This window comes from Umbelopsis ramanniana (genome assembly GCF_025399195.1).
Source record: "Umbelopsis ramanniana AG unplaced genomic scaffold K450scaffold_52, whole genome shotgun sequence".
Taxonomy (NCBI): Eukaryota; Fungi; Mucoromycota; class Umbelopsidomycetes; order Umbelopsidales; family Umbelopsidaceae; genus Umbelopsis; species Umbelopsis ramanniana.
The window spans coordinates 133,898-148,783 of record NW_026252138.1 but is presented as its reverse complement, the minus strand read 5'-3'; the positions used below and the strand labels follow the sequence as shown (position 1 = coordinate 148,783).

Here is a 14,886-nt window from a genome sequence, read left to right as displayed (position 1 = left end):
CCGCATTGTGCCGCATTTTCGTTTCTAGGTCCTCGATCTCCCTTTTCAGCATGTCCATTTGAGCATCATGATTTTTGTGCATTTGCTGCTCAGCAGCGAATAAAGCTTCCTCTGATCGAGTTTTCTGCTCCAACATGTCTTTCATCTTGCTCATCTCCAGCTTGAGTGCGCTAATGGAGTTTTCTTTTATGTTTAGCTCATTCTTCATGTTGTCTAGAGTCTGCTTGTTGATGCCGAACTGCTTTTCGAAAGATTCGGCCTCACATTGAAGTCGCTCCTTCTCCTGCTCAAGGAGGATAAGCTGAGCCTTGAGTGGCTCTATCTCGCCTAGATGTTTGGTTTGCAACGTTTCCATTTTATATTGATGCTTGACGCTAAGATCTTGTATGTCCTGCTGGTGCTTGTCTTGCATTTCTCTTACTACGGTTGCTTGTTGGCTTTCTGACGCAGACTTCGTTTCCACATTTCGCTCCCATTCCTCACGCTGCGACCTCAATTCAAACACTTCGGATTTAAATTGCTGCAGCTCTCTTTGTAAGGCTTTTTCGCGGGCTTCCATTGCTCGAGTATCTGTAGATATTGGTGGGCTGCTGGTCGGCAATGGGCGTAGCTGCAATTGCAACCTGGCTGCCTGAAGTTCTGCACTCATGTTCTCCCGCTCCTCTTCATGCATCTTGATCGCGGCCTCCATCGATTTCATAGTCTCTTCTATTCTTATATTTTTGCTCACCATGTCTCTGATCTTGACGGCTGCCATTTCGATGGGGCTGAGCTCAGAGGAGCTGCTGTGAGTCTTTTCCATGGGAAATAATTCAGTGAGGCCATAAAGATCCACTTCCATCTTCTCCAGCTGCTCCTTTGCATGCGAAAATTCTGACTCAAGTACAGAATTATGGTGTTTGTGGGCAGCGTTCGCATCTTCTCGGAGTTTCGCGTTGTCCTTTTGCAGTACCAACAGATCCTGTAGTAGCTGTTCGTTTTGGGTTTTGAGTTTCTGGAAGTCGGCACCTAACTTTGGACCCCGTTTTTCTTCCTCGTCTTCATACCTTGATAGCTTTTCCCTGGATTCTGCTAATGCTACGCGGGTTGCCTCTGCTTCACTTTCGGTCTTGCGTAGTTTACTTTGGGACTCTTTGAGCAATTTGTCAAGAGCATTCAGAGTCATGGTGTGGGCGGGTATGGTGGTAGAAGAATCATCGTCTGCATTGACTTCTGTCATACTGGTATGGAATGATTTGAAAGAAAAGTCGGTCCCTCCTTGCGTACCGTCGATCGACAGAGAATCTTCGCTGGCCGAGCTGCTTGCCAGAATATCCGACGGCTGAGTTTGTGCATCATGGCCATTTAGTTGATGTCGGCGTACCAAAAAGTCCAGCCCATTATGCAGTTGCTCTAACTCAGTACGTAACTCTCGAATCTCTCGCTCCTTCGTTTGAACGTTGTTGTTGGATTCAAATTCGATGTCGTGCAATTTTTCATAGCGCAGCTGCTCGAGTTCTGCACTCTGCTTGTTCACCTCCTGATTCCGCTTTCGAAGTTCGAGAGCAAGCTTTCGTATCTTTTCTTCTGCGTCGGCAGTATTCATTGAGGCTGGCGCAGGCTTACTATTCTTCTTTGGACGTCGAGATATCTGGTCTTCCAGTACCTTCACACCAACACTGAGTGTACCAGCCGTGTGTTGTAGCAAACGTTGCTGAGCTTCCGAACCTAATTTCATAAGCCTCCATAATTCCTTCGCCTCCTGATCGACTTTTTTGGTTGAAGCCATGAACTGCTCCTGGGACTGCTGAGCCATCTTCTTGTTGGTATGGTGCAGTCGAGCCAGCGACTGCGAAGCCTCCCTCATTTTTGACTCTAAAGATAATTTAGAAGTTTGATCTTCTATCCGATGTGTCAGTGCAATATGTCTCTGCAGCAAGAAAATTGGCGGTGTTACTACCAGTTGCTAATGAAGCACGTTTCACGACTTCATTTTATACATGCGACTCGCTCCTTTACCTCTTTTAGATTCTCCACTTCCTCCATGGTCAAAACTTCAAAATCTTTTGCGTCAATAACCGCTTGCGAGACGAGAAGCTGCATAATCATATCGTCAAGATCCTCTGTTCCGCCCAACGAAGATAATAGCTGGCTTTGCGGTCGTTCGGCTATTTCAAAGCTTTTCCATGGTAATGGAGATTCCATGGAAGCGGACGAAATAAACGATTTCCGCCTTTCGGTCTGTTCTGTAGGCGACGTCTCCATCTTGCTTGGTGTCGAAGAGCCAAAATCATTCCCAAGAGATTGGTCGGGCTGACTAGCGACAGTAGACTCTGTTTTGGGCTTAGTTTCGACGGGCGACTCGACAGGCGATGGTGGCTCTATTATTTTTTCGGATGGCTTCGGCTCAGCAGGCTTTGGTAGAGGGGTTTCAGGGACGTGTTGAACGGAGACTGGTGTCTCAGCGGGAGCTTCTGTTTGCTTCTTCTCTGGTAAAGTTTGTGGTATTTTGACAGGACTTTCCATTTTTGGTACGGCCGTTGGTTGCCATTTCGACTTGAGCTGACCTGGTGATTTTGCAATGGGGGCCTGATTTGCATTTATAACAGGTTGATGGCGATTCGCAAAGAACGGGTTGTTCATAAGCTTATTCGTTGCCGGCTATCAAAAACATCATTGTCAAAAATCATGGTACACAAGGTTTATGGAAATGAAATGGTTACAAGCGGAAAGTGGGTATAACAAGTAGATCTTACTTTGGCCATGGCGAATGCAAATGAGTTGCAAAATGGTGGTAAAAAGGAAAAAACTCAAAAGCAGGTGGTAATAATAGTAAAAAGAAGAAAGTAAGAGAGAAATAAGACAGAGAGAAAATAATAAGCAAGATCAAACAAAACACGGGGTAAAAACAAAAAGGTCAAGCCAATTCAACAATGTTATGCAGGACGACGTCTCGTAAAAACGACCGTGTCTTCTCGTCACTTGCTTCAATGCGAGTGCTTTGATGGCCGATGATGATCCTAGCGTTCATGTCCGAAGGCAATTGTAGGATGACAGATGTTTCACCTACATCGATATCCAGGGACGACGTAGATATCCCAAGCTTTATATCAGGTTAGTTAAAGGAGTCAATAGCCGAACCAGTAAAGTAACACAACTTACTTCATTGAGACGATCCACCAATTGCTTCATTCGTGGTTCACTAAAAAGAGTCCGCTTCTTGTGCAACTCTATCAACTCGTGGTGGCGTACACTCAATAAAGGCGATAGCTCCAGTCGATTGTCATGAAGAGACAGAATACCACTGAATGGAGCAAAGAATTTTCCTTCATCCAAGGGAAAAGGTCGGATAGCCATCGATTTTGCTAACTACGATATTTCAATCCACGTGTGAGAAAACTATTTTCAGTTGGGATAAATTACCCATCATGCTATTACCTTTTCGGTTACGGCTATGCGCTCCCATTGATGCTGCAGGTCAATAGTAATGACTTCTCCACTCTCATATGTTTTCCATTTCATGTTGCCATAGGTCGTCCACTTGTCGGGACCTTGAAACTTCGGGAAGAGAACATGGACAGTAGCTGCTGCGTGCGCACAATGTCGCTCCAATAGTTCATGGACTTGGCTTAGTGTCAAGCGATGATCAATTGGTATTCGTAGTAGTGTCATTTCGCTGTTGCTTGTGATACTTTGAGCTAGATCATTTAGAGGCGGTGTATCGGGTTCTAAGAAAGATCGCAGCGTTCAGTAAGACATGGTAATTTTTGATTTCGGAAACAGACTAAACCGTGGGTCACAACGTGAGTACTCACCGATGAAAATGCACACGTTCAGAGAGGACGATTTCCATCGATTAATGAACCATTTGACTGGCCCTTTGCTCAAATTGCGATAATCTCCTGTGAAGACGATACATGGCTCTTTTATCTTTTGTTTACCAATCATAGAACCGTCCATCGATTTGATCACTTGTAGTCCGCCTTTGGCCAATAGTTCACCATGAATTAAAGGCTCTTCAGGAACATACATCATATCCTGATGCTGATCGGTCATCCTAACGTGGTGACAGCATTAGTTATAATTCACGTATAAGGACCAGAAACCATTCAATTTACCATTCACCGCAAATATTTGAATATTGTAATGACTTGTCGGCCACCGGGCTTGCCATATACATTGTCAGTTGCGATTGATCCTCGCCACCAACCTCTATGCCCATGGTCGCTAAATATTGTCGAATTTCAGGGATCAAATCATAGACGATGCCTGAAGTGCAAAGAGGAAAAATCACATTGTGGCGGCTCCTTATGGCACGACCTAGTATGCCGAGAGGATGTAAATTTGAGGTTACCGCGATCCCATATATCATTGACTAGGTCCTTACCAACATATGAAAATAGCCTGTTTTTAGAAGCCGAGAGTGGCTCTATTTCATCCTGCTTCATTCCGTCGTAATTTCCATTGTTCACGAGATCACTGAATATGATGACCTTCGCACCAGTCAGCACCCCCAAGTCGCATGGTGCTGGGTGTATATCAGTGCTGAGGGATGTGGAGGAAAGAATGGCCACCTTCTCATATCCAGCTTCCAGGGACCAATTGGCACTACCTAATGAATGACCAGCGCTATATGGGATGATTCGCATTGTTGAAAACAACGTCTAACAAAAATTGATGTGCCATTAGCAACGTTCATAAGTGCAGTCATTCATGACGAAGTACCTACGATATTTTCACGAAATCGAACTGCTTGGATTTTATTAATGCATGACCTTGCATCCCTCAACGTGTAGATAGATCTCCATCCGTCATCCGAGGCTGATAGTCCCGTCTTGGCCATAGATGTGGAGGGTGTATCACGAGATGCAGAAGACGTTGTTTGCCCATGATATAATACTAATTCCTCCATTAGCTGACTGCCAACCCCAAAGCACTCAACATTAATAATTCGTTGAAGAAAACATACACCCTCAACAATCAATTGCCATACCTAGCAAATTCAATGGACGATTCTGTAGCCAATATCCTTCCCTTATAGCCAAGATATTCGGTCAGGAACGGCAAGCCGAGCACATGCTTGGTGCCTGTTAAAAGCACACAATCGATAGCATGTACATCGACAAGACTCAGGTCGGGTATACTGAAGACACAAGTGGCTTCATTGGGCATGTCAGATTGGCCGACAGGATCTTCCAGGAGCATTTTTTGTCTTTCAACATATGAGGATAATACCGCAGCAAAGTCGGGAATCTGGGTCTGTGCTTCCTGCTGCTGATCATGGTCGTGTTGGTTAGACGGTAACAGTGAGCTTATTACAAGGGGGCAATTGACTAAAATGGTGAGCTGCCGGAGCTTGATGAGAAAGCAATTTTGAGGGCTATTCTGGCGATCGAGACATTGCACTTTCATTAGATGTCAAACGAGCGTAACTACTGCAACTCGCGCTGAACCATCTCACCAGCTCATTGAACAGTCTCATTCTAATGATTTTTTTTTGGGCGTTTTTTTTTTTTTGGGCAGGACGGGACTCGAAACCCATCCACTTTCAAAATCATCCGTGAACACTCCAAAGCTATCGTCTCGTACTGCCAACCTCTCAGCCCCAAAATACACAGATAGACATCCAAACAGGGTTCGATTTACCTAAAGTGGTCATATGTTTGAAAAAATCTAGAAGCCCGTGAGTTTGAAGCCGCCAGGGACAATATTTTGATTATATTCTAGGAAATAACATCGTAAACCAGACCAGGATATAGATCCTGTCTTATTGTATCATACAGTTACTAAACTGCAATATCAGTCAAGCAGTTGAACGACAAATTCTCTTTTGGTGTGGACAATAGGCATGATCTACTTGCATCTGTATTTGATCGAAAATCACCCCAACAGACCAGTTTGTTGCCCAGGAACGGATGAGATGCAGAACACATGGCACCAATTTGATCAAATAAAGCGTAAATATACATTTTTTAACGGCTTGCCTTGCTGACTCGACTGGGGCAGCCGAGGCGTGAGAAAACTTTCAGACGGAGCTTGAGAATCCCGGCTGAATGAAGAAGGCGACTTAACATACGTTCGCAAATCGTAGCAAAATATCTGAATGGACAACATCTTTAATGCTTGATACTACGTTTAAATGCTTCGCTAGTGGGCAGTAGATTAAATGTGGGCTATCACTGTGACTCTAAACTGTCGCAATTGTCATCCAAACTCATCTCATCCCTGCACGTTGCATCTCCGCTCCAAAGGGTTATTTTCCTTCTCCACACGTTTTTCAAGACAAGGATGATGAAAGTTTTTTATTTTTATAAAATATATATTATACGCACCGCTGCATCGCCGACCTTTCTTCCTTTTCTTCTTGCTTGAGCTTCTTCAAATGCTTCATCTTGAAATAAGCGATACCCAGAAAACATCCATGCAGTGTTTCAATTGTAATACGCAAAACACTCCACTCTGGAGAAGAGATGAAGAAGGAAATCCAATATGTAATGCTTGTGGCCTGTATTTCAAACTACATCATATCCATCGACCACTCAGCATGAAGCGAGCTGTTATTCAACGGAGAAGGCGCCAGCGATCGAAAATCAACGTTTCAACCTCATCATCTGAATCTCATACTGATGAAGAGGACGAGGGGAACGCTCATCCAGCCCCTCATAGAAGACATTCGGCCATCGAAACTTCCCCTTTGGTTGGCCTTGGTAAGCGTGGGCCACAACAAGAAGCCATGGGAGAAACCAAAAGGCCAGTATACCTAAAGCCGCTAAAAGCATCGGTCAACAAGACATCATCCACCCCAACAAGTCCATCAGCTGAGCATACCCAGTGTGGAGAAGCTCAAGTTATCTCTAAACCCATACCAATGCGACCAAATACTGCTTCTAAAAATTCTTTGATTACTCACATCCCACGGAGTGAAGAACAGCAGCCAACCTCGCAATTTAACTCGCAAGGAATTCCATCTCCTGTTTATCAACCATCCAAGGTTGAAAATCCAACCCCATTACCGCCAATTGAGCTACCGCCGCTGAAAACGCTCCCACCGATAAATAGCCAGCAGTGCGATCGATTGAGCCGCCATGAAATTTTAGCTCACCGAAAGGAATTGGAACAAGAGGCAAAACACTTGGAGTCACTTTTACAAAAGACTCGATGCATGATCCGTGATTTGGACCATGCTCTGACGCTTCGAGACGAAGATCAAGCCGATATACCATCGCCAGCTCTATCTAGTCCGACGCAAATGGAATCCATGTCATGTCGTACACTGCCTTCACCGTTCAGAGATGCATCACCAAACCATCATCGACAACCAATCTCGTATGCACGAGCATAGCCCGCCCACAATTCTCCACCTCTATCACCGAATGCCGCTTTTTTTTTTTTTTCAAAAAAACAAGCCCTCCCCCTCTTGCATCCATGGCCTCCACTCAATGTCAAATAATATCTTCAATAACTCTTTTCAGACTCCTCTCATCCACAAAAGTGCGATCAACACATTTTGCATACGACTGTATAGAAAAGCAATCTCACATCTCACCTTTTTATAAACCTGACTCGCATCCTTTGACCAAATATATAATCATACAGTGACCCATTTACAAAAAACTGTTGTATTTGTATCTGCATCTGCAGATAATTTTGTTAGTCCAGTATTTCGCTCGATCTGAAAAGCATTATTCACAGTAAGATGGCAATGGCGATCAATATGATAAGATCGATTTCCTTTATCTAAGCTTTTGATAATCCCAGAATAGTCTGGAACATGTAGGTTATTTCACAGATGACTGGAAGCGTACAAATGGAGCCCGTTCCAATAATGTTGATACAAAACGAGACGTCATAAAGCTGTCATGCTATACATCAGGGTTTGTGTTCAAAACGAAGTCATCATCGTAAGCGGAGACTTATAAATAATTCGGCGAAAATGAAGTGCGGAATGGATCTGGGAGATAGAGTAAGGATGTTCCTTAAGCTACTTGAACATGTGTCATGCTTGATAACGGACTTGGGGTGGTGATTCTGTAGCATTGGTATTATGTTTAAAGATTCAGCACTGTTTTTGCAGAGTAGCCACAGCATGAATACTAGCGTTAGTGGTAAGCATGCTAGGCATATACAGATGTGTCCGTGCAGTGGAGCGTACCGGTATGTCATCAAAGCTGTATGTATATCGCTGCATAACCAACAATGCGCCATTGCAATAGTATGAAAACGCCTCGATTATATTGCTTTAAATAATGAATACACCTTTTGATCATGTCAACGTCGTATATGGGGACAAGAAAAGAATTCGCGGAAAGTCTGCTGCCAGCGGGGGTGTTGAAATTAGACTGACCTGTTCTCCAATTTCCTAGATGTTACTACAGTATCTGATCAGATTTCCACACCAAACAACTAAAGGTCTAACAGCAGTAGTCACATCCCTTGCTGATCTGTTGGAAATTTGCTAGCTGCTCAACATTTTGCGTACTACTTTGTAGAACTTAAGCTACTACCAAAGCCAATACTAAAATGAGATAAAAATTCAATCGGTGTCTGGTACCCTGACAATGATGTTCATGAACAGGCTGTGATGTGCTATACAGTAAGGCCAAATCTATCTCTGTTCTGAAAAATGTCACTGAAAATATGATTACATTGTTGGAATTCTGATTAAGACCGATTAACACTTTCGTGCTTTGAGCATTTTTCCTTACCATGGACAATATTTTGCTATGCTCGACGTCAGGGCCCCTACGATTTAGCGAAATGAGCTCCATAGCGTACATTACCTTTTCTAAATAGTGACTTCAAAAAGGTATGATAATTAAATCAGTCCGTTGAGAGCATTCAATAATGTAAAATACATTAGGTTGCAGATCACGACAGAAATTTGGTCTGGCCCTAAAGCATTAGGCCTTCACCCCATTGTGGCATTTAGACAATAGAACGAAAGGTATTAAATTTTGGCATATGAATCGCTACAGTCTAAAATAATCTGATATTGCTTCGGCGTTATACTAGCATTTGAAACGATCAAATTTTATACCAGTTAAAGAAATACTATTCAGTCCCATACTTAAATCTCATAAGCCATAAGCGCAGGGCTTGCAAATACACTGGCATGGTATGGACTAGGTGTTAAATGTAATGGTGATCTAAAGACAATTTTTTAATTGTTCCTGTTGGTCATATTTTCTTCTGGTGGATAAATTGCTTCCTGCGCAAGTTTATTCAAATTACGTAGGGTACTGCTATAATCATATGAATTAGGCATTTCAATGTTTAGTATCATCTCTTATATACGCTGTTGTCAGAGTATGCTTATTATGTCAATCAATTCTCGATGCCAATTTTCTCCCATAATAAGTCTCAGCGCACTAGAAAGCCTCGAACCAACTACTGCTTCGGGTTCATCCAGCCAGTCAATTACTTGACGCTCAGAGACTGATATTTCCCTCGCGTCTGACGTATTTACCAAGTTTTGATAATACTTGCGGTAATGAGAAGTCAGTTCTTGTAAAGCACGACGTCTAATAGCGCTTTGCCATTTTTCATTGATAGCGGGCCAAAGGGAGCTCGGTGGTCGAAATTGGTCGTCTGGATCTTGGTCAATTCTCTGATATAATCTTTTGTTCATTCTGCTTGTTATCCATGTTTCCAGAGCCGTGTCCTTTCCTCTTTCACTGTTGATATGATATTGCTTGCGAGGTTGATCCCAACCACGGTCATTCTGCCACCAGTCTCTACGATAGCCGTAATCGTCGTCATCAGTATCATAGTCGCTCTCTCCGTATGAATAGTAATGAAACTTTCGACTTGTTGCATAAGTGGTGCATCGAAAGAACCAGTCCATTTCCTTCATGGTAACAACAATGCTATCCGCATCTCCAGTAGCAGAATCGATATATTGTTGACACAATTTTGAATCGGAGCGTAGAGTTAATCCAGCAGCCGTCAGTTTGCCAATGAGTTCTTGTCTTCGGACATTCTTAGTTCTTGTCACTTCTTGTTGCTTTTTTGCTAATACTTCTTGCTTTCTTGCTTCTGAGAGGACTCCTACGACTGAACCAATTCCGCTGTTAACATATCCGTGATATCCAATCAGACAAAGTGGTGGTACATTTTGAATCCCAGAAGTAGCTATTTCCGCATCCAATTCCGCTTTTCGATTCTGGATCAGTCGTAGCCTTTCGGCTTCAGCTTGAAGTATGATAACGATTGATTCCAAGTCCCCTCCTTTCGATGACTCAATATATTGCCTGCACGCATAGTGGTTAACCATGTTCGTCAAATTTGCTTCAGCGAGTCGCTCTTCCAAACGAGTTTTTCTGGTTTCCTTGTTTCGGCGTCGAGATTCAATCATTGCATTGCCTTTTTTAATAGTCGCCTCTCGAGCTGCTTCAATACCAATATCACCTCCATGGACTATTCTAGCCATTTGGATGATTTCTTTCTTATCGTATAAGCACATTGGAGCGGCGCTGCGATAGTGTGGATTTCGGGCGTAATTTACAGAGATACCTTCGAGTTCATCATCTGTTAGCCTGTACTCAGATTTGGCTCGCATTTTGGTAATCCTAACACTTCTTTCTGTCTGCGTAGGTCCTTCAGCTTGTTCTTCCTTATACGGTTCGGGGTGTTGACCATAATAGTCACAGCGGCATCGGCAGCAAAGGGAGATCATAAGGTCATCATCAGTGTCCATGATTTTTATAGGAGAATTAGAGCCAAAAGTTTTAGATTTTCGGTAACATCGCTCACAGATAGACCCAGCTTCGGTAAGAACCACTTCACGATACGATTTCCATTTCCGTCCCGGTTTCTTCAAGCCTGCCGTGCGCCAAATTGTCTCCCAAATAGGTGCATCACAAACAACTTGATAAAGTCGACGACATAAGTAAGCAAGATGAAGAAATGTGGTTGGTGTCAGATAAGTCATTATTTCGAATATAATCTCGGCTGGAAGTCGATCGAGCTGACACAATGAGGGTATTACTTCTTGCATTGTTTCAGGTCCGGTGCTTAGTCGCTTTGTATTAGAGTAAGTGGTATGAGCGTTTCGGCGTTTATTGATCTTTTTGATCTTCCTTTCAACAGTTACTGAATGATTGTAATCAATCTTATTTCTATTCTTTCTTGTTCTCTTCACTACTCGGTTTTCTACGTGTATTTTGAGTTGTCAGGGTTTGTTGTCAGATAGCGCTGTTTGTAGCTAAAGTAGTATCTTACCATGGGAGTCTATATCATTCTGTCCTTCTTCGGCTTCCAGAAGCCTCTTCATCCTTCTTGTAAGTGGCATTTGCTGTTGGCAAGAGAAGGCAGGATTTTGCTTGGTGGGTAAAGGAGAACGAACAAAGAAAGCATGCTTTGTTCTGTTCATCACCATTATTTTCTCGATTTGAAACTCCGACCTTGATTTCACTACAATAATGAAAGCTGACATCACTTGGAGAAAGAAACGCTTCGAGAATCCCCCCAAAAATCAGTCTTGCCTAAGAAACAAAGTGCTTCTCGTTTTCTAAACAGGACATACACGCCAAATACCAAGCAGCGATCCCATTGACTCTGAGTTCATAGGAAAGCACAACACCTCCAATTTATTCGTAAAACATACAACGCCTGTGTTAATTCAACCCAGAGTTACCGATCATACCCAATCGTGACAGATCAAAACACTAGTTGAACAACCTACTCAAATACTAGTGAACCCACCCTTGGCAACGATTTATTTAATTACACACTAGTGTCATCCAAGAAATTTACACTAAAGTCTAGTGTCTATACAACTGAAGCCTCTCCGATCTTCTTGTTCGAACAGTTTTCACCAGCATGGCCGAAAGCTCCTCGTCTGACGGCACTCCAAATCTCAACGAGGAGCCACAGGTGATCAGATACTCCAAGGAATTTCTTCTTTCTTTGCACGACAGCCCGTTGGCGGTCAAGCCTGATGATTTCCCTGGATTGAGTCTCTGGTTTGGGTAAGTTCTCCTTTTCTTTCCATCAGTTCTGGAACAGAACATGTTTCAGATTTATTGCTCCACATTCGTTTTCAATTGGGGGGATGCACTCAAATATGTTAACTAATCAATCTATCATATCAGCGACGACTGGCAGTCTTTAAATACCAAAGGTGCTTTGAATGGAAGCACGTCTCCGAAAACACTAGGTAAATGAAATTTCATGTACTGGATAGTTTGACTTTTTATACTCAATTTCCCATACTAACCTTCCATCATTGTATCTGTCTAGATAAAAACATTGTTCTTGGACCACCAAAAACAAATTTTAACTCTTCTGTATTTGGGGGACTTAAGCATTCGGAAGATGCAACTCAAGCTGGTAAAACAGGAAGCAGCTTCAACAACACTAGGCCACGCCAGGTACAGCTTGCGACCTCACCATTCCATATGCTAATGGTGTTGAAACTGCTTTTAATCATCTTTATATCCATTCTTAGGGTCACGAAAGTCGAACACCGAGAGACAACAGTAATGCCGACTCGAGATCGCAACGCGTATCGCATAACATGAATGATCGAACGTTTGGACGGGATAGAACACCAGGCACAGAGAGAGGGTTTAGAGGTTCGGTGGATAAAGGAACCAGTGAATTTCAATCTCGTAACCCCAGAATGCGACAAAATGAACGCCATTCTGATCGCTCCGTCGAGCCGTCTCGGAACAAACGGGAAAGTAAGGGCAAAATACACTATCCAGAATTTTTCGTATTTATTTGCATGAAGCGCTTACAAACATAATGTCGGTGCAGATAATCGCGATCATAATACTATGAGAAATGCTAAAGGCTTTGACCAACACGAGCGAACTCCAGAGTGGATGGATTATGATCCCGAAGCTGAAACTACAGCAAAGAACAAGCAAACTGATAGCAAAGAAAGTGAAGCCGAATTCATCAATGATCTTGAAGCTTGGAAGGCAAAGATGAAGAAACAGAACCAGGAAAAGAGCAACGATACTGTACAAGAACAAGCTACATACGTCGAGTCTGTTCCATCTGAAAAGGCAGCTGACACACCTACTAAACCGATTGAAACATCACCAGAACAAACAAAGGGTGAGTGCCGTTCTTACCTTTTACGTGAGCTCCAATGCCTTAAGTAACATTGTAGGACACGTTAAAGATAACGTAGACGATTTGTTTGCCAAGCTCCCTAGCAACTTGGCTGACACCACAATGGCATTCGATAACTTTGTCATTAGTGGATCTGGTTCAAGAATGTCAGCTTCAGCTTCCGCTAACACAAGTAATAAGGGTGGCTCGCGTTTTGCAAAGTTTTTCTCTTCCAAGCAACATGAAACAGCCCCATCCGACGCTCCAAAGGAAGAATCTATTTCTCCTATGAACGATGGAACTCCAAAGTCAATCAGTCTTGATACCCTGTTCCAAAGTCATAACGCTGTTCCGAAATCACAAGGTCCTCCTATGCCAACTGGAAAGCGCATGCTGTCGGAAAACGATATTTTGCAATCCCTGGGTGCACATAAGCCAAGCCCTCGTCAACCTGATACTGTGAATGATGCAGCTGGCTTTAACAAAGTGCTGGAAGCCCTTTCAAAATCAAAGGTAAGATATCCCGGCGGCAGAGGAACAGTTTAGCAAAGCATAAACTTAACACCTTTCATGTCCAGCCTGTAGCCCTTCCTCCACAAAATAGTCCATCTCAGCATGACCCCAGATCATCCCGGAATGACCAACTTCGTGGTATGGAACCTTCAGGCCCTACTATGAACCATAGGGGAGGGCAAATGCCTATGCAACAGGTACCTTTATCGCATAATCATGTGTTGGTGAACAATGAGATGGGTATGGACGCTGATGTGGGTCGTATGCAATCGATGCAGCAAATCGATCCAAGCATTCTACAGCAAAGGCGCTCTGCAGACCAGCAACAACAACAACATTCACCAGTTCTAATGCGTGGCGCGTCTTATAATGAGTATCCCTCACATAACTCACCTGGACGAGCGCGTGGCAATAGTCCTAGTGCATACTCTGAGCGACCTAAAATGGTTGCTAGTAATCTGCCCACGTCAGTCTTACGACAACTAAGTGCAAAGTCTTCGGATAGCCCTGGAAAGTCGGGTTCGCCAGTTGCCAACAAACAGCCAACGAACTTTTCGCCCGCACACCCAAGATCACTGCAAGCGAGCCAATACCCTCAACAACCTTCTGATCCTGCACTTTACGGTGGCGGCTACAACCCTATGCCAATGTACCAACGTGGGCCTCCTCCTGTCACCGGTGGATACCCTGGTTCGCCTATGGAAATGGCCAGCGGACAAAATATGAATTTAGAGCAGTTGATGCAAATGCGAAATAATCTTCATGGCGGTAATATTCAGTCACCACCAGCACAGAGAGGAGCGGTCCCACCCATGCCTATGATGGGTAACATGCCTCCCTTCCCACCTTACATGATGGGTAACCCTCCACCTGGTTCCATGCAAGGACCACCACCACCTGGTTTTCCGTCAGAAATGAGACCACCACCTAAAGAGCACTTTATAGGCATGTTGCCTGGAGCAAACATGTCGAACCGTCAGTATCTTTAAAATTTGTAATTATGTGGATTTTGGTGAATTTCATTAACGCCGGCTATTCTACTAGCTGGAAGCATCCCGCCACAGTTTTACCATCAAGGACCGGCAGGCAATGGTATGGGCATGAACTCTCGAATGATGCACCCGCCGTTTGAAGAGTATGAGAGGAGCCATGGTGAAAAATCTTGAATTTGTTGATAGTGTTGCATGTTTAAGAAGTAGAGATAAAGTTTCCTCAATACAAAATCCTGAAACGTGTAAAAAAAAAAAGGTCACATATCATTCCTCTACTCCATGTCATGAGCGCCCGTTTGGTTCGTCGCATGTGTTTACTTCTCAATGTCATGCGTGCTTT

At 43.5% G+C, this 14,886-nt stretch overlaps 6 protein-coding genes across 6 annotated transcripts; 2 read left to right on the top strand and 4 right to left on the bottom strand.

The window, feature by feature from the left end:
* Positions 1-680: 680 nt before the first annotated feature.
* Positions 681-2,867, bottom strand: K450DRAFT_253030 (uncharacterized protein). Its single transcript, XM_051590973.1, has 4 exons — positions 2,736-2,867; positions 1,999-2,640; positions 1,047-1,909; positions 681-970 (listed from the first exon to the last, which is right to left on the bottom strand). Exons 1-4 carry the CDS (start codon positions 2,742-2,744, stop codon positions 727-729), a joined length of 1,758 nt encoding a protein of 585 aa, XP_051442274.1. The 5' UTR covers positions 2,745-2,867; the 3' UTR covers positions 681-726.
* A 469-nt stretch (positions 2,868-3,336) lies between these two features.
* K450DRAFT_253026 (uncharacterized protein) lies at positions 3,337-5,476 on the bottom strand. The gene is made up of 6 exons (XM_051590972.1): positions 4,973-5,476; positions 4,709-4,898; positions 4,367-4,643; positions 4,098-4,299; positions 3,795-4,036; positions 3,337-3,707 (listed from the first exon to the last, which is right to left on the bottom strand). The coding sequence occupies exons 1-6, from the start codon at positions 5,389-5,391 to the stop codon at positions 3,406-3,408; spliced, it is 1,632 nt and encodes a 543-aa protein (XP_051442273.1). The 5' UTR covers positions 5,392-5,476; the 3' UTR covers positions 3,337-3,405.
* An 858-nt stretch (positions 5,477-6,334) lies between these two features.
* Positions 6,335-7,593, top strand: K450DRAFT_253023 (uncharacterized protein). Its single transcript, XM_051590971.1, has one exon. The coding sequence runs from the start codon at positions 6,362-6,364 to the stop codon at positions 7,319-7,321; it is 960 nt and encodes a 319-aa protein (XP_051442272.1). The 5' UTR covers positions 6,335-6,361; the 3' UTR covers positions 7,322-7,593.
* A 282-nt stretch (positions 7,594-7,875) lies between these two features.
* Positions 7,876-8,142, bottom strand: K450DRAFT_253022 (uncharacterized protein; the record flags this gene model as incomplete). Its single annotated transcript, XM_051590970.1, has 1 exon — positions 7,876-8,142. The coding sequence occupies one exon, from the start codon at positions 8,140-8,142 to the stop codon at positions 7,876-7,878; it is 267 nt and encodes an 88-aa protein (XP_051442271.1).
* Positions 8,143-9,170: 1,028 nt separating this feature from the next.
* On the bottom strand, positions 9,171-11,305 carry K450DRAFT_253018 (uncharacterized protein). The gene is made up of 2 exons (XM_051590969.1): positions 11,200-11,305; positions 9,171-11,130 (listed from the first exon to the last, which is right to left on the bottom strand). The coding sequence occupies exons 1-2, from the start codon at positions 11,267-11,269 to the stop codon at positions 9,281-9,283; spliced, it is 1,920 nt and encodes a 639-aa protein (XP_051442270.1). The 5' UTR covers positions 11,270-11,305; the 3' UTR covers positions 9,171-9,280.
* A 131-nt stretch (positions 11,306-11,436) lies between these two features.
* K450DRAFT_253015 (uncharacterized protein) lies at positions 11,437-14,821 on the top strand. The gene is made up of 8 exons (XM_051590968.1): positions 11,437-11,948; positions 12,072-12,136; positions 12,220-12,350; positions 12,428-12,662; positions 12,739-13,044; positions 13,112-13,554; positions 13,620-13,751; positions 13,833-14,821. The coding sequence occupies exons 1-8, from the start codon at positions 11,800-11,802 to the stop codon at positions 14,541-14,543; spliced, it is 2,172 nt and encodes a 723-aa protein (XP_051442269.1). The 5' UTR covers positions 11,437-11,799; the 3' UTR covers positions 14,544-14,821.
* Positions 14,822-14,886: the final 65 nt, after the last annotated feature.